The sequence below is a fragment of the Gasterosteus aculeatus genome, chromosome 1, assembly GCF_964276395.1.
Source record: "Gasterosteus aculeatus chromosome 1, fGasAcu3.hap1.1, whole genome shotgun sequence".
NCBI lineage: Eukaryota > Metazoa > Chordata > Actinopteri > Perciformes > Gasterosteidae > Gasterosteus > Gasterosteus aculeatus.
This window is the reverse complement of record NC_135688.1, coordinates 1,141,617-1,165,681: the sequence shown is the minus strand read 5'-3', so window position 1 is coordinate 1,165,681 and position 24,065 is coordinate 1,141,617. Positions and strand designations below refer to the sequence as shown.

Below are 24,065 nucleotides of genomic sequence, written 5' to 3'. Positions count from 1 at the left end.
CTGTGCACGGAGGGACGTGTCTTCACTGTGATGGTGCTGAGGTTCTTCTCGTGCGTTTTTGCTCTATTGGTTCATTTCGCCGCAGCGTTTCCTCAACACTTAAAGTCTGCGTTTCTGCAGACCTCACCGAAGGGAATTACCCACAGTTCATAGCGGTGTGGCGTGCCGGTGGAAGCCGGAGACGGCACGGCTGCTTTCGGCCTTCAGCGCTGCATTTGTTCGGAAAGTTGAAAACGCGCCGATTTTTCTGCAAACGTTTGGTGCGACCAAAGGTCCTTCTGGTTCTATACCAGGAGGACCTTTGACCTCCTGGTTCTATACCAGGAGGACCTTTGACCTCCTGGTTCTATACCAGGAGGACCTTTGACCTCCTGGTATAGAACACGCTGGTGTTTGTATTGGTTCTTATTGTACATTCCGTGCTCTCAGTCAGGTATGTGTGGTCATCCGCTCTCCTCACGTCCTCCTCCCCCGAGCGGACTCCTGCAGAGGACCAAGGACTCACTGTGGTGTGGGAGCAGGAGGAGGCTCCAAAGGGGCAACGGTCCGGCGTGCGTGTGCGTGTGCGTGTGTAGGGTATAAAACCACCGACCCCCTCGGTTTGGAGCAACTCGTCACGGCTGCAGGCACAGAGCAACACGCACAGACTGAACCCCGCACACACCATGGCACCTGTCCTGCGGACGCTCGTGCTCGTGCTCGCGTCCCTGCAAACTGCGCGAGCGACGCCACTCAACGACACGTGAGTAGAAGAAACAACACAAAAGCTTTTCTTTAAGCAACAAAAGCATTTCGTGTTTTTCTGCAACGTGAAAAGTTTTCTGTGTCGGAGGACGCGCGCGCACGCGCGTGCCAGCGGTTTTGCTGTTGCGTAAGACGCAGCTGCGCGCGATGAAGTAAAACGTTGTGTGTTCCAGTTTGTCCTTAAGACCAAGTTATGCAATCTGCAGATTCTTATCCGGACTAACTTCTCTGAAGTGGTGTCTCTGTCCGTCTGTCTGTCTCTGTGTGTGTCTCTGTGTGTCTGTCTCTGTGTGTCTGTCTCTGTGTGTCTGTCTGTCTCTGTGTGTGTCTCTGTGTGTCTGTCTCTGTGTGTCTGTCTCTGTGTGTCTCTGTGTGTCTGTCTGTCTCTGTGTCTGTCTCTGTGTGTCTGTCTCTATGTGTCTCTGTGTGTCTGTCTCTATGTGTCTCTGTCCGTCTGTCTGTCTCTGTGTGTCTGTCTGTCTCTGTGTGTCTGTCTCTGTGTGTCTGTCTCTGTGTGTCTCTGTGTGTCTGTCTGTCTCTGTGTCTGTCTCTGTGTGTCTGTCTCTATGTGTCTCTGTGTGTCTGTCTCTATGTGTCTCTGTCCGTCTGTCTGTCTCTGTGTGTGTGTGTGTGTCTGTGTGTCTCTGTCCGTCTGTCTCTGTGTGTCTGCACATTGATTCTGACCTTTGTTTTGTGTGTTTAGTGTGTGTTTAGTGTGTGTTTTCTGTATGTTTAGTGTGTGTTTAGTGTGTGTTTTCTGTATGTTTAGTGTGTGTTTAGTGTGTGTTTTCTGTATGTTTAGTGTGTGTTTAGTGTGTGTTTAGTGTGTGTTTAGTGTGTTTTTTGCACCACGTTCCCATTAAATTGGATTAAATGTATTATTTTCCAATGCTGATTATTTGACCTTTTAGTAGAGAAACTACTTCTTAGTGGTCAAAGTACTTGTTCCTGAACCCCCCCCCCCCCCACCCAGCCAATCACGAGGAGAGTCTGGCCCATTAGCATGAGCCACCTAGCCGCTACGTTAGCAGCATGGCTAGCTGTTTGACCCTCAACGACCCAACCAAACGCTCCATATCCGCTCGCTAAAGTTATTTGGAAAGTTGACGCCATGTTTCCTCTCGTGTACGATTCCTTCTTTTTTCCGTCTCTACCTGCAGCATCTTCTTGGTGACGGCGAGCTCCCTGGTGAGGGGGGGCGAACCGGAGACCCTGTGCGCTCAGGTCCACGGGCCCCCGGAGCCCGTCAACCTCACCGTCGCCTTGGAGGCGGACTCCAGCTGGACCGTCCTCCTGGAGGAGGACGTCACCGGGGACTTCTATCGCTGCCTCAGCTTCCAGGTGTGACCCAGCATGCATTGGGCTCTGTGGGTGGCGAGGTCTTTACTGGTTCCCATGGTAACCGTCGCCCCCCCCCCACACACACACCCTGACCCTGTCTGCAGGTTCCTGCCGTGCGCTCCAGGACCGTGGCGACGATCCACGTCACCGTCCAGCGGGGGGACGCCTCCATCAGCAAAAAGACCAAGATCCGCATCGAGCGCCCGGCCTTCATCCACCTGATCCAGACCGACAAGCCCGTCTACAAACCGGGTCAGACCGGTGAGGCTCCCGACCGATCAGTGAGCAGTGCACTGGTTAATGCGCTGCTGTGCCTAATAACTGGTCGCCATGACTACGGCCCCCGTCGGCACGCTGCTTCCCGTAAACTTCAGTCAGAAATAAATCCATCAAATCCCAACGTAAAGCTGGTCGACGCTGCGTAAGTCCTTAAGATCTTAAATCGGTCAATGGATCCAAACATCAGGTTCAATTCTCCACGACTTCAGAGACCAGAGAAGCAAAAGGCGACAAACAACGAGCTTCAGTGTTTCTTCCCTTCATGCAGTTTATTCTAAGTGAACGTAACTGCTTGTAGACGCTTCTTTCCTGATTTCGGAGGTCGAGCTCCAAAAAGTGAGAAACCTGAACCTGCCGGACGGCGTCACTCAATCCCGCCCGTGCAGCGGCGTCTCGTCGGCGATGTCATCGGGGGGGTTTTGGCTCCTTCTCTGGATTTTTCACAGAAAGCCCGTCAGACAAAGGCTCACGCCCCCCCACCCCTCTGCCCCCCCCCGTAATGTAGGATCTAATTCAATATGAGCTCTATAAGCGCCTCACCTTTTGTATGTACAGCTCTTTGTTTGTTTGATTGATTTCTCATATCGTGAGAACAGATGGATTTTGAACCGATTTATTGTGTTTCCACAATGTGTGTTTTTTTTGTATCCAGTAGATTTGCTGAATGTCTGTTTTTCCGTCTTTTCTTCAGTCCAGTTCCGCATCGTCTCCATGGACGTTTACTTCGTCCCTGTGGATCGAGTAGTGAGTTTCATTCATTCATTTATTCATTTACTTTTGTGTTTGTTGCCCCTCAAAATGATGATGATGACGTGCGGCGTAATTCCTCGGCGGTCTGCTGTGATCTCTGCCGCGCGGAGGTCTATTTCGGTGGAGGAGCGTGGGCGGAGGGAAGGAGGTCTGCTCGTTGATGGGGGGGGGGGACGGGGACGGGGACGGCGTGGGCGTGCGGCGCAGTGTGGCGCGCTGTGATAAACACGCTGTCAGCCCCTTTGGAACACCGCTTCTGACCCAAACATCTGGCTGAGACGGGCGAATTGAACGTACGGGGGGGGGGACCGTGAAGCTGGAGCATTCGGCATGAAGTCGAGCGTCAGCTCGGGTTTTCCTTTTGAACGAGACCCATTCGTTTTACTTTGCGCCACAGGAAGTGTCCCCCCCCCCATGACGCAGAGACGCCGCACGCCTGTCGATCAGCGTGACGTCCGGTCCTCCCAGAAACGGGCGACGCAGAAAGCCATAGAACGCGTTGACGTATTGAGATTCGGCCGTGATCATGATTGTTTTTAAGGTCGCATAGGAACGGGGAGCTCTGATGGACTGCTCGTGACCAGTGGGTCCAAAATGAAAATATTTTAGCGGTTTGTACGTTTATGTTCTCTGCACTTCAAACGTTGCGCTCTTGACTTAAACTAGTAACTAGTTTATTTTAGGTTCATTACTATCATACTGCTGTGTAGTCCATATCCTCTCTGCTGTCCTGCTCCTAAATGGTGGAAGGAGGTCTCTGAAGACATCAGGACCACAGAGAGCCTTCACATCTCCAGACTAAAGACACACCTCTTCAGACTCTACCTCCACTAACACACTAACTAACTGCAGCACTTACATTGGACTTATAATGCTTCTTATCTACAGCGAGTTGTACATCTGCTTATTTAATGAAATTGCACTTTCTTTATTCTGAGTTTGTTTCCTTATGGTTGAATTCCACTTATTGAAAGTCGCTTTGGATAAAAGCGTCAGATAAATGACGTGTAACACTTATTAACTTTTATATCATTGTTTTCTTTTTCTCTTTCAGTACAACGTTGTGGAGCTCCAGGTAAGATTGACCAAAAGTTATTGCATGAGAAACCGGCTCAGGTGCTTTCTGTATTAAACCAGACTTCTGTAGTTCAACAGGAAGTCGTCACAACTGGTTCCCGCCACAAACAGCCAATGAGACTCCTCCCTCGATTATTACAGAAAATAATGTCCGTGACAAAAATACGTGTATGATCCTTCCACGTTTTAGTTCCTTTAGATACCTTCACTGTGATGATTTAAGAGTACAGTAAAAAGTCAACTTTAGACTCTAGAGCATCTCCACCACGGTCACATGACTTCACGTTAGACTATAGAGGATCTCCACCACGGTCACATGACTCCATGTTAGACCATAGAGGATCTCCACCACGGTCACATGACTCCATGTTAGACCATAGAGGATCTCCACCACGGTCACATGACTTCACGTTAGACCATAGAGGATCTCCACCACGGTCACATGACTCCATGTTCGACTATAGAGGATCTCCACCGCGGTCACATGACTTCATGTTAGACTATAGAGGATCTCCACCACGGTCACATGACTTCATGTTAGACTATAGAGGATCTCCACCACGGTCACATGACTTCATGTTAGACTATAGAGGATCTCCACCACGGTCACATGACTTCATGTTAGACTCTAGAGGATCTCCACCACGGTCACATGACTTCATGTTAGACTATAGAGGATCTCCACGACGGTCACATGACTTCATGTTAGACTATAGAGGATCTCCACCACGGTCACATGACTTCATGTTAGACTATAGAGGATCTCCACCACGGTCACATGACTCCATGTTAGACCACAGAGGATCTCCACCACGGTCACATGACTCCATGTTAGACCATAGAGGATCTCCACCACGGTCACATGACTTTATGTTAGACTATAGAGGATCTCCACCACGGTCACATGACTTCATGTTAGACTATAGAGGATCTCCACCACGGTCACATGACTTCATGTTAGACTATAGAGGATCTCCACCACGGTCACATGACTTCATGTTAGACTCTAGAGGATCTCCACCACGGTCACATGACTTCATGTTAGACTATAGAGGATCTCCACCACGGTCACATGACTTCATGTTAGACTACAAAGGAAGGTGTTCTAGTACCACAATAATAATCGCTGTACCTCTGACTTCACGTAGGATCCTAATTCAAACCGCATAGCCCAGTGGTTGGATAAGAGGGTCGCCGGCGGCATCCTTGATCTCTCCCACCCGGTGATCCCCGAGGCGGCTCGGGGAAGGTACACCATCACTGCCTCCACGGACCAAGGAGAGCAAATCTCCCACAGATTTGACATCAAGGAATACGGTCTGCAGCAGTTCTGTTGATAGTTTACCAAAAAGTGGGTTCTGATTTATCTACATTTTCAGTGATAATATTTGACTGTTTTCTTTGCTTTTAGTTCTGCCAAAGTATGAAGTAAAGGTGCATCTACCCAGAGTGATCAGCATCCTGGACCAAGAGGTGACGCTGAGGATCTGTGGAAAGTGAGTGTCCCACTTCGACCTGACAGGCGGTTCACATTGATCTTCAAAATAGTGGCCATTAAAAGTCAGAACTGAAACCTTTAATTCTCCTTCCTAAGGTACTAAAAAAATGGTAATGTTCCTTTTAGTGAAAGTGCATGAATTGCAAAATTGAGACCATATTCATGGCCTTGACGTGGCTCTCAACCTCCAACTCAGCTGTCACAATGTCAACGCCTAGGGAATTTAAAGCTTTAGCTGCATTCTGTGTAGTGACCAGCAGGGGGCGACTCCTTTGCTCCCATAGACGTCTATGAGAAAATGACTCTACTTCTCTCTTGATTTATTCCCTCAGTAAACATTGTAAACATGAGTTTATGGTCTCAGTCTCTAGTTTCAAGTCTTCTTCACCACAACATGATGTTCAATTGGTACATTATGGTCCATTTAGAGTCAAACAGACCATGAAGCAGGATAAACCATCCAATCCCTCAGCCATACATGGCCACTTCCTGCCTACTGGTTGGGCGATGGTTGTGACTCAAGGTGTCATCTTAATGACCCACGTATGTACATCTATATTATCACAGCTTCTTTTACTATCCTTGTGCTTTTCCCCTGCAGATACACCTATGGGAAACCTGTTGTCGGTTCAGTCAAGGCAGTTTTTTGTAAACGCGGCCACCAGTTCCGCTGGTATTCAATTACCGAAGAAATTGACATCTGCACGACGTATGAAATGCCGGTGAGTTCTCCACATCCAAACCGGTGACTCAGGGCCGTTATGTTTATTGTAGTTTTAATTGACTAGTGTCGTTATCTCCTAGACGGACAAAAGTGGTTGTGCCACACAAACTGTGGTCATGAAGGAGTTTTCTATCGGAAAGAGCGCGTACCATACAAACTCCATCGAGGTGACCGCCGAGCTGCAGGAGTTCGGCACAGGTACGTCGATAGAGGGTCGACCGGGTCGTTGGGGAAATCGGCGCTGGTTCCCGATCGTCCGTGTGATCATGTCTTCTCTCATCTAGGGGTCGTTCTGATGGGCACGGGCCGGAGCACCTTCACCAGCGTCATCCGAAAGGTCACCTTCATGGAAGTACCCGGGGCCTACAAGACCGGCATCCCATTGGAAGGAAAGGTAATCCGTCTCATTGATGACCAATGGCACACCGGTGCGGATGCTCGGGGACCGCAGAGGAGGAATTTTGCAGCGTTTAAGTTTGGAGGTGTATTTCAAACTTTTCTTTTAGCGTTCTCTGCAGGACAAATTGCGTTTCCTTTCTGAGACTCCCCAAAAGTATTTTTAAGCCCAGAATGAATTGATGTACCAAGGTACGATATATTTAGAGAGGATGAATCTGTGTTTTTTGCTGACGCCTTTAGAAATGAGCTCATGTGCCACCTTTTGCGCACAAGATATCTCGTACTTTGAATATTAGATTGAGAATGAATATTTACTGGCAAGGGAATGAACTCTTAGCTTTAGGCCTTTTTTGAAGTCTGAGTGTTTTTATGTCCACCTGGAAGTGCTGTAAAGTCACGGGTATGTTGGGCCTCTTCTTTCCCACCTGTTCACAGGTGAAAATGGTCGATGCAAACGGCAAAGCTGTGGCCAACGAGACGGTTTACCTGTTGCCCGGAAGCCTGAACTTAGCGCTCACCACAGACTCGAGGGGCGTGGCTTCGTTCTCTTTGGACACGGCGCTCTGGACGGACCGGATGAATCTGATGGTTAGTCGTGGTTTTTGTTCGGAAGAGTCAATTCGGTTCCTGTTAACAACTCAATTTGTTTTATCAATTATCCACCAAACAGTTAATGTTGGTAATCATAAGAGTGCAATGTGACCTTTTGACCTCTTTTTTTTTGGGTGGTTGCCTCAACAGGCGACTTCCAGAAAGCAGGAGAGCACCGCGGCCGGTGAGGGCGGGCCGGGGGAGCACCTCTCAGCCCACCAGGAGGTGGCGCCCTCTTACTCCAGGAGCAGCAGCTTCTTGAAGCTGGTGCAGGAGAGCGGAGCGTTGGCCTGTGACCAGGACCAGGAGGTGCGCGCTCGCTACATCATCCAGGGGAAGGAGCTCAAGGAGGAACAGGAAGTCCTCGACTTCTTTTACCTGGTGAGCCTCTTGTTGTTGAGGGATGTTCTCAATAAAAGAATCCCTTAATTCACACATCTGGAGTGTATCATAATGCATCACCTTGCTGCTTTTAGTTGACCCCGATGTTTGATTTTATTTTAACTAATTTCAACTCTTTAAATATTTGATTAATCTGCCTCTGTTATGTTTTTTTCCATTTATTTTTTTAGGTGATGTCCAGAGGTGGAATTGTGCAGCACGGTCGAGTCCCAGTAGCTGTTAAAGGAGGAACTGGTACAAGCTATCGTCAACTTTATTACTGGTTAATGTCGATGAACTCATGAAAAGAATTCTATCCAATAAACAAAGTCAGCATTTTTTCAGCAAAAAACTTCAGTCACCACTTTCAAGGACCAAGATCTTAACTTTAAGTTTGTTTTCAAGAAAACTCCACAGGACACAGGATCCCTTTTTAATGTGTCATTGTAAAATGAGATTTTAACATTTCTTTTCAACTCTATGAGAAAATGACTCCTGCTCCCATAGACGTCTATGAGGAAATGACTCTACTTCTCTGTAGTGACCAGCAGGGGGCGACTCCTCTGCTCCCATAGACGTCTATGAGGAAATGACTCTACTTCTCTGTAGTGACCAGCAGGGGGCGACTCCTCTGCTCCCATAGACGTCTATGAGGAAATGACTCTACTTCTCTGTAGTGACCAGCAGGGGGCGACTCCTCTGCTCCCATAGACGTCTATGAGGAAATGACTCTACTTCTCTGTAGTGACCAGCAGGGGGCGACTCCTCTGCTCCCATAGACGTCTATGAGGAAATGACTCTACTTCTCTGTAGTGACCAGCAGGGGGCGACTCCTCTGCTCCCATAGACGTCTATGAGGAAATGACTCTACTTCTCCGTAGTGACCAGCAGGGGGCGACTCCTCTGCTCCCATAGACGTCTATGAGGAAATGACTCTACTTCTCTGTAGTGACCAGCAGGGGGCGACTCCTCTGCTCCCATAGACGTCTATGAGGAAATGACTCTACTTCTCTGTAGTGACCAGCAGGGGGCGACTCCTCTGCTCCCATAGACGTCTATGAGGAAATGACTCCTTCTCTGTAGTGACCAGCAGGGGGCGACTCCTCTGCTCCCATAGACGTCTATGAGGAAATGACTCTACTTCTCTGTAGTGACCAGCAGGGGGCGACTCCTCTGCTCCCATAGACGTCTATGAGGAAATGACTCTACTTCTCTGTAGTGACCAGCAGGGGGCGACTCCTCTGCTCCCATAGACGTCTATGAGGAAATGACTCTACTTCTCTGTAGTGACCAGCAGGGGGCGACTCCTCTGCTCCCATAGACGTCTATGAGGAAATGACTCTACTTCTCTGTAGTGACCAGCAGGGGGCGACTCCTCTGCTCCCATAGACGTCTATGAGAAAATGCCCACTTTTTAAATACAAATCTCAAACAACTTTGAGATTTGTTGGCAATAAACAAACTGAGTGTATTATTTGTATTGTGTATACATCTTAGATGGTGTCTCACGCTTCTTTTTGCCTCTCCGTGTTTCCTGCTTCAGTGAACAAAGGGGAGTTCTCCATCTCCCTCCGTCAGGTCACCGGCCTGGCGCCCTTTGCCCAGGTGGTGGTCTACACCGTGATGCCCGGCGGCGAGGCCGTGGCCGACAGCCACGACTTCCCCGTCCAGCTGTGCCTCAATAACAAGGTACCACCCAATGAGTCCATGTCGTCCATGAATACAAAAGTATTTCTATACTTCTGATCGACGGCGTAACGGAACACACTTCAACGTTTTAGTAATGAATAAATCTAGAAATTAGATCTTTCAACTTCCTAACACCAGCTCTAAACATAATAATATTAATATTATGATTATTATTTGAAGAATTCTAAAGAAGATAACTCATTAAGCCAATAAAGAAAAGTAAAGCTATCACACTATCATCAAACATCTGATTCTCCAGTGTGTCAAAGATCTGCAAATATCATCAGTAAAAGTATTTTACCCTCCTCTCTCCACCTGTCCCGTGTCCTCAGGTGTCTCTGAAGTTCTCATCCCTCCAGGAGCTTCCAGCAGGGAGGACCACGCTCCGTCTGCAGGCTCATCCGGGCTCCCTCTGCTCCGTCAGGGCCGTGGACCTCAGCGTCCTGCTGCTGCAGCGCGAGCAGGAGCTCACCGTGGCGTCGGTACGCCGCCGGGTCGACGACGCGTCTGAACAATTATTGTAAAAAAAAAAAGCCTCGATTTCCTCAAAGAGAAGGAATTGGTTTATTTTTCACAGTGTAACGTGTAGACAAGATGTGTTACTACTTCTAACTAGTATTGGTATTCCTAATCGTTAATATTGTGACTACATTATCATAATAATAAATGACCATTATTTATATGTGAACGTGTCTCTCTGCAGCTCTACAGTCGGCTGCCGTTACAGAAGCTGTCGGGATACACCAACGACGTGGAAGACTCGGAGCCGTATCCCTGCCTCCCTTGGTCGGTACCAGAACCTGGGATGATGGACTATGTGGATACGGCCAGTCCGAGAGAGTCCGACCAGACGAACGATGTCTACAACATCTTCAAAGTAGACCATCGTTCATCTGGCTCCATTCTGTGTTTGTCAGTGGGGAACAAATCCTTCTTCTTAGCTTTCTCTTGTTCTTGTTCTCTCTTCTAGAAAACAGGGATCAAAATAGTGACTAACTCCGATGTGAAAAAGCCTCGTGACTGCCGCCCAACGCTCATGTACTATGACTTTCTCATGGGTACGTTCTACCGTCCCCCGCTGAGCAGGAAATGATCTACTGTGAACTTAAAGATTCCTCAGAGATGTTTGAGGACGTCTTTGTTGTCAGAGTTGAGGCTGGAAAGCCCCAAAAGACCATTAGCGCTTCCCTGACACCTGGATCTGAGAGATGATTCGTGTAATACTGGTTGTGTGGGTTTTTTAAAATTTCATATCAATTGTTCCCTAGAGCGACAGAACTCTCCAGAACTCGAGGGTGCCATGATGTTGGGGAAGGAGGAGGTGGGGAAGAAGGAGACCGTCAGGACCTTCTTCCCTGAGACTTGGATCTGGGACCTGGTTCCTGTGGGGTAATCAAGTTTTTCATCGGTAGCAGCTCGTTGTTCAGCACCGTTCTAATCATCCACCAACGTCTTTTTTTAATAGTCGTGTTCGGGTCCGAGAATTCAAATTCCTTTCCACCACTCACGCTTCTTAATAACAGTAATTAATAACAGTGGGGTGAGCGGTTCATCGGGGGCGATGGAGGCGCAGGAGTAGAGTACAGGCTGCGCTGGGAACCGCAAGGTCGGCGGTTCAAATACCAGCTGCCCCATGTCAAAGTGTCCCTGAGCAAGACACCCAACCCCTGGTTTGTTTGGTTAAAAGCTAAATGACCCGTAATGTAATGAGGTAAAGCTGCATTCTCTCTCCTGACCAGCAGGGGGCGACTCCTCTGCTCCCATAGACGTCTATGAGGAAATGACTCTACTTCTCTGTAGTGACCAGCAGGGGGCGACTCCTCTGCTCCCATAGACGTCTATGAGGAAATGACTCTACTTCTCTGTAGTGACCAGCAGGGGGCGACTCCTCTGCTCCCATAGACGTCTATGAGGAAATGACTCTACTTCTCTGTAGTGACCAGCAGGGGGCGACTCCTCTGCTCCCATAGACGTCTATGAGGAAATGACTCTACTTCTCTGTAGTGACCAGCAGGGGGCGACTCCTCTGCTCCCATAGACGTCTATGAGGAAATGACTCTACTTCTCTGTAGTGACCAGCAGGGGGCGACTCCTCTGCTCCCATAGACGTCTATGAGGAAATGACTCTACTTCTCTGTAGTGACCAGCAGGGGGCGACTCCTCTGCTCCCATAGACGTCTATGAGGAAATGACTCTACTTCTCTGTAGTGACCAGCAGGGGGCGACTGAGGAAATGACTTCTCTCTTGATTTATTCCCTCAGTAAACATTGTAAACATGAGTTTATGGTCTCAGTCTCTAGTTTCAAGTCTTCTTCAACACAACATGATGTTCATTTAGTGAATGATGGTCCATTTAGAGTCAAACAGACCATGAAGCAGGGGGCGCCTTGGGGGCGGGGCTACATGCTAACTGCGAGACCTCAGTTAGCATGTAGCGCCTCTACTTCCTCGTGTCCCCTCACATAAGTTCAAGGGAATCTTCGATGCTACTTGACCCCTTTTCCTCACGTGTCTCCAAAGGGACGGCGGCTCGGTAGATGTGGAGAAGACGGTGCCCGACACCGTCACCAAATGGGCCGGCGGGGCTTTCTGCGTCTCCCCCGCGGGCTTTGGCGTGGCGCCCAACGCCGAACTGACGGCCTTCCAGCCGTTCTTCGTCAGCCTCACCTTGCCCTACTCCGTCATCCGGGGGGAGGTGTTCACGCTCAAAGCCACCGTCTTCAACTACCTCTCCAAGTGCATCATGGTAAAACGCAGGCGGGATCTGAATGGGTGGAGCCGTGTGCTCTTTAGATTGAATGCTGTGATAAAACCAGGGAACAGACCTTCAGACGCGCCATGAACGGCGTTTAGATCCTGTTCTCACGTGAGAGCGAGCAGAGTCATTGTGTCCACGGAGTTGAGTCGGCTGATGGCGGTTTCCATGGCGATGAGTCCCTCCCTCTCCCTGGCGTCCTCAGAGTGAATGAGGCGAGGAGCCACAAATGGCTTTGCGGCTCGACGTCCCTGCCGAGCTGCGAGCAACAAGCGACCTCTCTGTGCCTGATGGTTGCTTATCGGTCTGCAGGTGAACATGACGCTGGCCCAGTCGGACCAGTACGACTTCAGGGGCTGCGATGGCTGCCGGTACCGAGCGTGTCTGTGCGGCGAGGAGAGCCGGACCTTCTCCTGGGTCCTAACGCCCACCTCTCTGGGTACTAAAATGGATAAAGCTCTGTGTCATTTGATATTAATAAGAACGTATGTTTTGTTAAAATATTATTAACTTTCAGGTAGATTACACGGCGTTGCATCTTTCTTTTGTCGTGGCTGTAAAACCTGAAGAAGTCCTAATTATTCTGTGAGAGCTTTAAATGGACACCAGTGTTTTTAATGAGTTACGAATTACAGACTTTGTCAAATGTTAATCATCATTTGTTTACGTTCTACGTGAAATAATCACAAACGCTTCGTTTAGTTTGTTCAATCACACGTCAACTAAAAGGGAATTTTGAAGTCCTTTTTTATATTTAAAGGACAAAAAGACGAACCCCCGATTAATGACCCCCCCCCCATAGAGGAATGCTGACAATCACTTGTACTAACAAGTCAGGTAGCTTCTCTGACGAAACACTCGGAAACCTCCACCCTCGGGGGGGGGGATCCGTGCCTGTCCTCCGTGCAGGGAGGGGGGCTGTAATAAGGCAACAAATGGGGAGTAATGAGGGCGCGTGAGGTGGGAGGCGAGGGGGGAGGGAGGGGGGAGTGGAGGCAAACACAGAGGAGAGGTGATGGAGAATAATGAGCGTGGATTGAAAGGCGGTTTCCTTCCATTGCCTCGGTGCATAAATGTGTCTGTCTGTCTCACTCAGGTCGGGTGGATGTGAAGGTCGGCGCCGAGGCCCTGAGGACCGACCTGCTGTGCGGTAACGAGGTGGCCGTTGTCCCTGAGGCGGGCCGGGTGGACACGGTGGTCCGATCCCTGCTGGTGGAGGTCAGTGGACGTTAAAAACGAGTAGACAGGAAGTGACAAGTGCTGCTCCTCTCGACGGGTGGAGGACCATGAAATAACCGTAGACATGCTGTGCTCTTTATTTTGTTTCTTATGGTGTGACGATTTCTTACTTTTTCATTACATTCTATATTTTGATAACTTTTCAGGACGTTTGTATAAGCATGCTTCATTTCCTTAAACCGCCAGCTGCTGTTTTTGTTCTTCAGGCGGGACGATATTCGTGTGTATATTTAATATATATTCTCAGTGGCGCGTTAATCCACATTCGGAGTTTCAGTGAGCAGCAGGAAGTTGGTTTGAGTTCATTGTGGTGAACAATGGAGCTCAGTTGAAGATGCACCTGGTTTTTATACACTTTTCCTTTTTAAATAATCTTCTTGTTCTTTCTGTGTGCACGAGGCTGAGGGAACGCCGCAGATGGTCAGTCACAACGCGCTGCTCTGTCCTGCAGGTGAGCGTTCGCTGACAACCTGCGCTGGCTACGTGCTTTTCTGGGGTTATATGCTAAGCTACGTTCTATTCTGGGGTTATATGCTAAGCTACATGCTATTCTGGGGTTATATGCTAAACTATGTGCTACGCTGGGGCTACGTGCTTTTCGTGGGTTATATGCTAAGCTATGTGCTACGCTGTGGCTAGGTGCTTTTCTGGGTTTATATGCTAAGCTACATGCTACACTGTGGCTACGTGCTTTTCTGGGGTTATATGCTAAGCTATGCGCTACGCTGTGGCTACGTGCTTTTCGTGGGTTATATGCTAAGCTATGTGCTACGCTGTGGCTACGTGCTTTTCTGGGGTTATATGCTAAGCTATGTTCTACGCTGTGGCTATGTGCTATTCTGGGGTTATATGCTAAGCTAAGCTTCATACACAGACATGAACTTCTCATCCAACTCGAGCAGCAATTTCACAATTCCCCAAATGTGCAACTGTTGCTTTAAGCTCTCTTCTTCTTCGTGGGTCCTTTAATGTGTCGTCTGCTCTGTGGGGGGGTCAGAGGGGCCCGTGGAGAAGAACATCTCCCTTCTGATGCCTGAGATGTTTGTGGCTGGATCGGCCAGGGGCTCCGTCTCTGTTCTGGGTAGGTGTCACTTCACCCCAAGCTCCTTCAGCTGTAGAACCAGAAGCGCCCCCCGGGGCTATAAGGTGGACCTCTGCCTCCACAGGGGACCTGATGGGCCGGGCCATGAAGAACCTGGACCGGCTCCTGGCCATGCCGTACGGTTGCGGCGAGCAGAACATGGTGCTGTTCGCGCCCAACGTCTTCATCCTCAACTACCTGAGGAGCACGAATCAGCTGACGGAGGAGGTTCAGAGCCGGGCGACGCGCTTCCTGAAGGCCGGTGAGTGACCCAATAAATGGAGCCGGAGGTTTAACCTCTGAACTCTAGGTACTAATTCTTTACTGTCCGGGGCCTCGTCCTCTATCCTGCTGAGACGGAACCATCAGGAACCAACACGTGTTTAGTGCAGGATACCGGTTATAACAACGTGTGTGTGTGTGTGTGTGTGTGTGTGTGTGTGTGTGTGTGTGTGTGTGTGTGTGTGTGTGTGTGTGTGTGTGTGTGTGTGTGTGTCAGGGTATCAGAGGGAACTCACCTACAAACACGACGACGGCTCCTTCAGCGCTTTTGGGAAGAGCGACGAGTCTGGAAACACCTGGTCAGTGAACAGACGACGTCATGGCAACCGGTTTAATATTTAACGTCCAAACATCCTCAGTGTTTCAGGCAATAATGTGACACATTTATAAATGCTATTTATACAAGTACTGGAATGGGTGTTATATAAAGTAATAGAAGTAAATCTATTTAATTAAAAGTAAGAAATGATGATCAATGCATTCCATTGTTTTATTAAAAGGGAAGAAATACTGTTAAACTTTGATACTTAAAATACTAGCACACTAATACTAAAATATTTAGCAGAATATATAACTCGGGAAAAACTGCAGTTGCATCATAGAAAATCAGGGAACATTTTATTCGCTGTCCAACCACACACACACACACACACACACACACACACACACACACACTGTGTCCTTGGCTCCGGCGAGAATCCTAATAATTTACTTTACAGTGAGCCAGAAAATATGAATATATATTTGCATTTAATAGGCTTACAGCTCCGTGCCTCAGGGGGGTTAACAAACGTGTGTGTGTGTGTGATACACACACACACACACGTTGGTACAACCTGGGCAGTGGAAAAAATGTCTTCATTTTTAAAGAAACATCGATCAATATTATTTTTGACCAATGACCTTTGACCCTTTTTTATCCCGGTGGTTTTAAAGTGGAGCGAGTTCTGCTACAGAATCTCTCAATGAAATGATTTGTGCTCAGCAACTACAATCTGACCCCCAGGTTGACCTCTTTCGTGATGAAGTCCTTCGGGGGGGCGCGGCCGTACATCTTCGTGAGCGACGCCCACATCGGTGACGCCCGGCGGTGGCTGAGCAGCCTCCAGCGGCCCGACGGCTGCGTGCGCTCTGTGGGGAGGCTCCTACACAACGGCATGAAGGTGACTGACGGACGCACACAGACGCACACAGACGGACGCACGCAGACGGGCGCACACACAAAGACGGACGCACGCACACGGACACACGCACACGGACGCACGCACAAGGACGCACGCACACGGACACACGCACACGGACGCACGCACACAGACGCACGCACGCACACAGACAGACGCACACAGACAGACGCACACAGACAGACGCACACACACGGACGCACACACACAGACGGACGCACACAGACGCACACACACAGACGCACACAGACAGACGCACACAGACAGACACACACAGCAGCAGAGGAAACATTCCAAATTATTGAGAGCAACTTTCTATCAAAGTGTTTTCCTGAAGCCGAGGAACACCTTGAAGTGGCTAACGGCTAACGGCTAACCAACAGGGGCTCCCTTCAGGTACATCGTGATGCGTTCAGGCTCCTCTCGGTTTACATTATAACTCGCTCATGATGCGTTCAGGTGAAATCTGTAAAATGTAGTTTTAGTTACAAACTTGAGTAAATGGAGATCACATGAGTATAAAATGGATATTGGAGATGAATTATGAACAGTTTATACTTACTAACGCGAGCTGTAGGCACATTATCAAACATAATACATACACAATTATATCAATTATTATTTAGTAATATTATGGATTCAGCTCGCATGAAGCTTTATGAAACGCAACAAAAGCAACCAACGCCGTTGGTTGGTTTCCATGGTAACGGGGCTGCTTTGTTCCTCAGGGAGGAGTCAGTGACGACGTGTCGCTGACGGCCTACATCGCCGCCGCTCTGCTGGAGCTGGACGCCAACGCCACGGTGAGTCCCCCGCAGTGCTCTGGCCTTCCTCCTTCTCGTCCTCTTCCTCCTCTTCGGCGTGTTGGCCGGAGCGATGACTCCGGCCGTCTCTGGAGAGCCGGTTGATTGGTTTCATTTTGCCGATGTGAGGGTTTGGGGACAGAGGATGTCTGTAAAGCTCTTTGTAATTTGTAATTTGCGATTTTATGCTACAAAATCAAATGAATGAATCGAATGGTTGATCTCAGCGTCTCTGGTCCGTGACGCAGGACCCGATGGTTCAGGGGTGTCTGACCTGCCTGAAGGAGGCCATGTCCGGCCAGCTGGAGAACCTCTACACCTCCGCCCTTATGTCCTACACCTTCGCCCTTATGTCCTACACCTTCGCCCTCGCCGGAGACGTGGAGGCGAAGAGCGACCTCCTCGCTCGCCTTCATCAGAAGTCCAGCACGCAGGGTGAGGCCTCCTCCAGGAGCACTGGAAGGAGTTGAAGTGAATTGTGTGGAATCGGTGGAGGTTTAAGTGGGTGTTCCTCATGTGCAGACTTGAGTGATGGTCGACTACTGGGAGGGACGAGGTTAAAGGTCAAACGTCACGTGATTGTGATCCTAATTTAAATTAGTAATGAGTAAATAAAAGGACTCTGAATCACTCCCTCGTCTGTCCACAGGGGGCTCTGAGCTGAAGACCCTCGTAGTAACTAAATCAATCGGGTCTTTCACTCCGTTGGTTTTTAGATCGTCTGTATTTCTATCGTGGGAAGATTACCGCTCACATTTCGAGGGCCGCAGGCTGCAGAACCTCCCACTAATGATTTTTCGCTAACCTTCCAACGTACTCCGCCGCCCCCCCCCCCTGCCCGGCAGGTGGTCTCCGCCATTGGAGCCGAGCCGGGGCTTCTGGCAAAGGTCCGGACTCCCTGGAGGTGGAGATGAGCTCCTACGTGCTGCTGGCGCTGCTCTCCGGTCCGGCCGTGCCGGGCTTCGGACTCGACTACTCGTCGGCCATCGTGCGCTGGCTCGTCCAGCAGCAGAACCCGTACGGGGGGTTCTCTTCCACACAGGTAAGCCCCCCCTCCCAGGCCTTGAACCCTGAATCCTCAGGGACTGACCGACGCCCCCTGTGTGGGAGGGGCTTGTGTTGGGAAACATGTCCTGTAACCATGACAACGTCTTCCAGGCACTGTCAATCAAACCAAATTAGTGATGTTTCTCTAGATTTTTAATTAACATTCACGTTGACCTTCTTTACGCCTGCACGCTGCCGCCGGTCATCCCGTGTTTAATGTCACGTTGCAATGGCTTGTGGGTAATTCCCTAACCCTTCCCTCAGGACACCGTGGTGGCCCTCCAGGCTCTGGCCAAGTACGGCGCGGCCACCTACAGCAAGGAGGGCGTCACCACGGTGACGGTGACGTCGTTGGGGGGTCCGAGCTGGGAGTTCAGGGTGGACGGGAGCAACCGGCTGCTGTACCAGGAGGAGGAGCTTAGCGAGGTGCCGGGGGAGTACTCGCTGCGGGCCCGCGGCCAGAGCTGCGTGCTGGCTCAGGTACGGACCTGGGGGAGGAGCTACCGCAGCGTGACGAGATGTTTAATGTCCCGTGAATCACAGCGCCGCTGATCCCGGCGTTCGTAGCGGTGACAAACGCTCCACGCGGTTTGACGCCAACAAACCGCGGTTCCATCGATGCGGAGTATCAACTCTGTTACTTATCGATACTCCAATCTGTTCTTTTTAAATATTTTGTGATGAAGAAAATAATCGATGACGACATTGATCACGTTTCACTGATCGGACTCCCGTCACCATGGTTACCTGATGCTCAACAGTTTGGTGTCCTCTGGTAAACAATCGTGATATGATCAGCGCCTCATGTATACTTGTTACTAAAGGTCGATGCTTTGTGACGTGTCCCCACAGGTCTCAATGCATTACAACGTCCCTCCTCCACCCGACTTCTCCACCTTCAATGTCTCCACCTCTGTGATGCCCAAGTGCAATATCAGCCGGCCTCAGCTGGTCCTCTTCGTGCACGTCAGGTAGCAGATTCACATTCTGCTCATTCCCACTGAGATTTTTATATATATATATACATATATATATATATATATATATTGTGTGTGTGTGTGTGTGTGTGTGTGTGTGTAATGTGGTGTGTGTGTGCAGGTACCAGGGCAGGAGAGAGGAAACCAACATGGTCATCATCAACGTCAAACTGCTCTCTGGATTCATCCTGGATCCGAGCTCCCTGGAGCTGGTGAGCCCCCCCGACTCCTCCTAACGCACTGCTCTGTATTCTCGTACTATATTTAACGTACTACTCGGTGTTCTTGACGTATTTAACGTACTACTCGGTGTTCTTGACGTATTTAACGTACTACTCGTGTTCTCAGTATTCTGACGGTTTGTTCTGCAGCTGAAGAGCGACCGCTCGGTGAAGCGCGTGGACGTGGAGGAAGGATTCATCAACGTCTACTTAGACGGGGTACAAAGAGCCATAATTCACCATTCGCATTGATGAACGCAGGACGTTGTCTGACGTCTTTGGTTTAATGCAGCTGAAGAAGGACGAGACGAAGGTCCTCAGCGTGACCGTGGAGGAGGACGTCGCTGTGAGGAACCTGAAACCAGCTGTGGTCAAAGTCTACGACTACTACCAGACCAGTAAGATGTTTAACGATGTTCTCGAGCTCTGTTAGTACGTTAAACCGATCACAATTCATCTCAATATCTATTTTATATTCATGTAAAAACAACTGGATTCATTCTAGTATCACCAATGCTCCAATTTACAGATTACCCATGAACACAACTTAACGTTAAAGTTCTCATGTTCACTGAGCAGAGCCTGAACGCATCATGAGGGAACCTCTGTGGGTTAGAAGTTAGCAATACTGCTAACGCCTCATGTTGATCTAAGCCCTGAATGGTTGTTTGTGGTCACATGACCAGAGAAACATCAATGATTATTTTACTGAATATTGGAGGAGGAAACTCGCTTACATTCTTTCTGCAGACTTCTGAGCTTACGTTGGGATTTTTCCCGCCCGTCAGTTAGTTTCCTGCTGTAAAATATTTAAGGTTTGGTGCCGTGGGCCTGGACCTTCAGTGGGGTCCTACAGTCCCACCCGAATGAATCCACATCATTACGATGCAATGGCTCTACCGTTGCTTGTTAGTGTCCAGCCGTACTTTGGTGTCTCGTTGCTGCCTTTTGTGAGAGAACTCACAGCCAGTGTGGCTCCAAACACCAAATCGATCTCTTGTAAATAACAGGCATTCCCAGAAATCCATTTGAATCTTTTGATTGAATCAAAAGATCCAATCAATCAAAAGACGCACTACGCCTGCTAGCTGGCTCCTGTGTAACGCTGGAGCTAGCTAGCATGCTACAATAGCCAACTCTAAAGCTGATTGGAAATGAAAATGTAGTGTCAACCATTCACTTTAAGCTACAAGCTGAGGGCAGATTTTAGACCCCTGGCAACAGATGAGGGCTGAATATGATTGGATAAAAGATCGGCCCTCCAAATCTCAACGTGGGGCTGGAGGCAGTGCAAGAGGAAAGCGATGAAATGAAGAGTATAACTCTTACTGTGGGGAATAATTTAATACATATTTGTGGGAAAATATATTTTGAAAAAAACTGATATTCTGATGTTTCGGCCGGCAGAGACGGCCGTGTACTGGTACTTCCTGCTTATCTGATGTGAGTGGTTTTGTTTCCAGGCGATGAAGCCGTCGCTGACTACACTTCCCCCTGTGCCGAGTGTAAGTAGGACTCCCACCTACTCCAAAGTACTGCTTCCCGAATGGAAGCCAGACAACTGCTGTCTGCCCATATAGAGCTAACGCTAACATACGTTAGCATTAATGTACTAAGCATGACAGGAATAACGAATTTGCCCGAAACGTCGGACGAGCTGTCAAATGAGAGTAAAAATCTGTGGTTCAATTTATCCTGTTTTACTGTCCAGCATCACAAGCAAACTAATATTTACAGTGAATATTTGTCGTAAATGTAAAGTTTTGACCGTTGTGCTTGCAGACGACGCAGTGAACGAGCTGTAGAAACCTGAGCGAATCTCCCAGAAGAACGAAAACTTCCAGATGTGCTTTCTCTTGATTTTTTTTTTTTTTTTAATTGCACTTTTTAGAAGCATATTCCTTCTTTTGCATTGCTTTTCATAAACGTTAAAACATCACGAAGCAGAAAATGTTTTGTTTCTCTTTAATAGATTTGACAAAGTCCACGTTATTCATACGGGGAACCGCACACACAGTCTGGTCCAGTATTGTGTGACAGGATCTACCTTCTAGGAATAAAACAAGTCGTGTGTTGTACCACTTTAAAAAAAACAACGGTAGATTGATGCATCACTACCATACCATTTGAAATGTACCGTGACACACAATGACAAAAATAAGTATGATTTGTTTCTCTTTTAATACAATACTGTTTCATTTCAATAGCACAGTGATTCTTTTTTTCATCCAGGCAGCCTCTTTTTCAGCACATTTAAGTTCCCTTTTCTTCGACACAGATCACCACGGTAACGATTTAACAGCCTTGCCAGTGTTCAATAGTTTGGTTTTGGGGGGCAGAATATATTAACGTTGTTTTTTAACTTTTTTTTAAAGAAGTAAACATGTCACTATCCCAGGCACCACAACCATAAATAATAATTACTGTACCAACACTTCCACATGCTCAGAATATTAGTGTCGTCCTCCGCTTCTGATAAAACAACGACCGATCAATACTGTCAGTTCACCGGCGCAGTCGGGAGTCACAATTCAGAAAACATACATCGAAGTAATAAGGCGAACGACCACATTTATGTACGTGTATATTGTACCAAACTTCCAAAGAGTAATTGGCATCATATTTATTTTTACATCTAAATTAAGACTTTGAGAATTGTGATTATTTTTTTGTTGTTGCCCTCAGTCTTTTTTTTTGAGTTGCTACATTAGCGTAGCCTAGCATTGACCTATTTACGCTCCATTCAGTAAACATGGGCCGTCTGTGCTTCACCTTTATCAGAAAGACGAGCAATCAGACTATTTGTAAATCTGTATCGTGTCGTTATTTCGGCATCCTTCAATTGGTAAATGTGGTTACTTTGTGGATTAGCGTGTTGTAGCCGTCCTGCGCTGGCTGACCAGTTCAGCCCGTTTGCCATCTGGTGGTTAGCGGCCTGACGCTGTGAAGTCGACTTGGCTTTAATGTCCCGTTGGTACTCGGCGGTCTGAACGTGGGCGCCGGCGGACCCGGAGAACCCGCTAGTTTTATTGGCAGGTAATGTTTTGCTTGCCAACCCTAGCTTAGCCCCTAGCTTAGCACGAACCTAAAGGAAACAAGGGTCACTTCCTAAAGAGAAAAACAATTGTTACCATTAACTTCCATTTTCATGTGTTTTTGAAATCAACGTTTTTAACCGTTTCCGTGGGGACAGCGAGGCGGAGCGCTCGCTCGTACCTGGAAGAGTCTCGTTGATGGAAACCGCTTCGGTCAATACGACCGGAGCTGCGACTCCTACAGACGTTTCTAGTCCGCGACTGACAGAGCGCCAACGTCACGTCTGCCCGACTGATCCGCGATAAAGTTGCGTACTGTTGAAAAACTAAATATAATTTAATAATGCTAGCGATCAAACCGCGTAATCCCCAAAGCAACACCGTCCTGATATTTGGTTAGCCTAGTGCTAACGTTATGCTAGAAGGGTTCAAGGTCAATACCATGTCTACGGTTTACTAGGAGGGAAAAGCAGCGGCTTTAGCTAGAAGACAAAGCTACGTCCCTAAATGAAGTCTAAACTAGCTGTCCAAAGGCTCTAGCTTAATATTTAGCATTAAATAAGAGTGGTATTGCTGCTATATTCAACTCTTGGCGCAAAAGCAGCTATAGCGAGGACACTGTTAGCTTAGCATAAAGGGAGACATCACCTCAACACAAAACCGCCAACTAAATCACAACTCATCATTATTAGTTCAAACAAATGACATTTTTATTACAGAGCTTTATATTCCAGTCTTTATGCTAAGCTAACCGTCTCCTTTGCGCTATTTAGTACGATGTCGGGTCACGCGGATTTATTCATTCATAAAATGAGTCTTTTCACGTAACAGTGAAAACTGAGCACAACAAGCCGGCGATGTGGCCGCGGTGGCGCTTTGGTGAACCGGCGTGAACGCAACACGACGCAGGAGAGTCCTGCAGGTCAGAGAGCAGCAGGGAGGCGACGTGGACCTCAGTCGGTTTCTATTGTTCCTCTTCTCACACATTTTAAAAGTCCATTTCAAATATATTTCTCAATCGTACAACCTTTTGATTGGAACTGTCTGAACTTAACAGTCAAAACTAAACATTGGCATCATGTCATTTGGCAATTTTCTCCAAGTAAAAAAAAAAAAAAAAGGAAACAATATAAAAAGGTTGAACAAACGGTGACTAAAGGATCTCCATTTGGCAAATATAGAAAAGCTTTTTAAAAGTCTTTGACAGTTATACATTTTGGTTTATATACAGATGTGTGTTGTCTCCCTTTTTCAATCCAATCACATAGAAAATGTGGAGACAAAAACATCAACGTGTGAGATTTGAAAAGTAACCGTAACAAAATAAAGGCGCTGTGTGCCCCCCCATGGGGAGGGGAGGGGGGGTCAGTTCATGAACTGCGTGTACCCCTCGGCTCCGGTCACGATCACGTCCATCCAGATGCGCATGGCGTCGGCGGCGGGCGCCACCATGTAGTAGAGCCGGTCGTGGGTCTTCACGCAGAAGGTCAGGGAGGGGTTCGGGCTCTGAGGGGGGGGGGGGACAGAGACTCAGGTGTGTGGGGTCATAGATCTTTGATGTGCATCCATATAAATCTATTTAACCTGGTTTCATTTAGATGTTAGAACTCATTTTTTTTGGTCTTTGAATGTATTTATTTACTATGTTTAGTGGCTGATATATAAAAATACTCTGAAGAGCTGATCAATAAATAATAAAGCTGCACAGATTCCATGAATCCCCCCCCCCCAAAAAAACTAACCCGTAACACCTGTTTTCTCCATTTAACCAGAACACCACAGTTTATTTCTCTTCTTGAAACAAAGGCTTATTTAAATATGTTAATGAGAGACGAACAATAAAGGCTATTAGACGGGGGAGGGGATCAGGCAGGATCATCAACTCAACCTCCACCATGCAGTGATACATACACTGCTCACGTTCAGGTTGAAAAATCCCCTCTGTGACGGCAGCAAAGAGCACAGAACGG

General features: G+C 48.1%; 2 protein-coding genes across 36 annotated transcripts in view; one reads left to right on the top strand and one right to left on the bottom strand.

Moving 5' to 3' along the window:
- The first annotated feature begins 429 nt into the window (after positions 1-429).
- On the top strand, positions 430-21,264 carry LOC120814818 (alpha-2-macroglobulin). The gene is made up of 36 exons (XM_078106493.1): positions 430-742; positions 1,905-2,085; positions 2,190-2,346; positions 3,056-3,108; positions 4,169-4,189; positions 5,340-5,508; positions 5,603-5,687; positions 6,291-6,411; positions 6,494-6,611; positions 6,698-6,807; positions 7,248-7,400; positions 7,554-7,784; positions 7,976-8,039; positions 9,328-9,473; positions 9,806-9,955; positions 10,177-10,350; positions 10,444-10,531; positions 10,742-10,862; positions 11,995-12,220; positions 12,542-12,668; positions 13,326-13,447; positions 13,868-13,919; positions 14,466-14,549; positions 14,635-14,811; positions 15,049-15,130; positions 15,838-15,994; positions 16,741-16,815; positions 17,064-17,250; positions 17,661-17,857; positions 18,127-18,342; positions 18,715-18,833; positions 18,961-19,051; positions 19,211-19,279; positions 19,353-19,458; positions 20,524-20,565; positions 20,843-21,264. The coding sequence occupies exons 1-36, from the start codon at positions 666-668 to the stop codon at positions 20,863-20,865; spliced, it is 4,371 nt and encodes a 1,456-aa protein (XP_077962619.1). The 5' UTR covers positions 430-665; the 3' UTR covers positions 20,866-21,264.
- LOC120813528 (pleckstrin homology-like domain family B member 1) overlaps positions 21,012-24,065 on the bottom strand; it is a 44,277-nt gene continuing 41,223 nt past the window's right edge. For 25 of the 35 annotated variants that reach the window (XM_040169425.2, XM_078106358.1, XM_078106406.1 and 22 more), the window contains 2 exons: positions 24,007-24,036; positions 21,012-23,601 (listed from right to left, as the gene is read on the bottom strand). In XM_040169425.2, coding sequence (XP_040025359.2) covers positions 23,461-23,601; positions 24,007-24,036 — 171 coding nt within the window. In that variant the 3' untranslated portion in view covers positions 21,012-23,460. The remainder of the gene's footprint in view (positions 23,602-24,006; positions 24,037-24,065) is intronic. The other 10 variants (XM_040169453.2, XM_078106389.1, XM_078106394.1 and 7 more) reach the window with 1 other exon arrangement.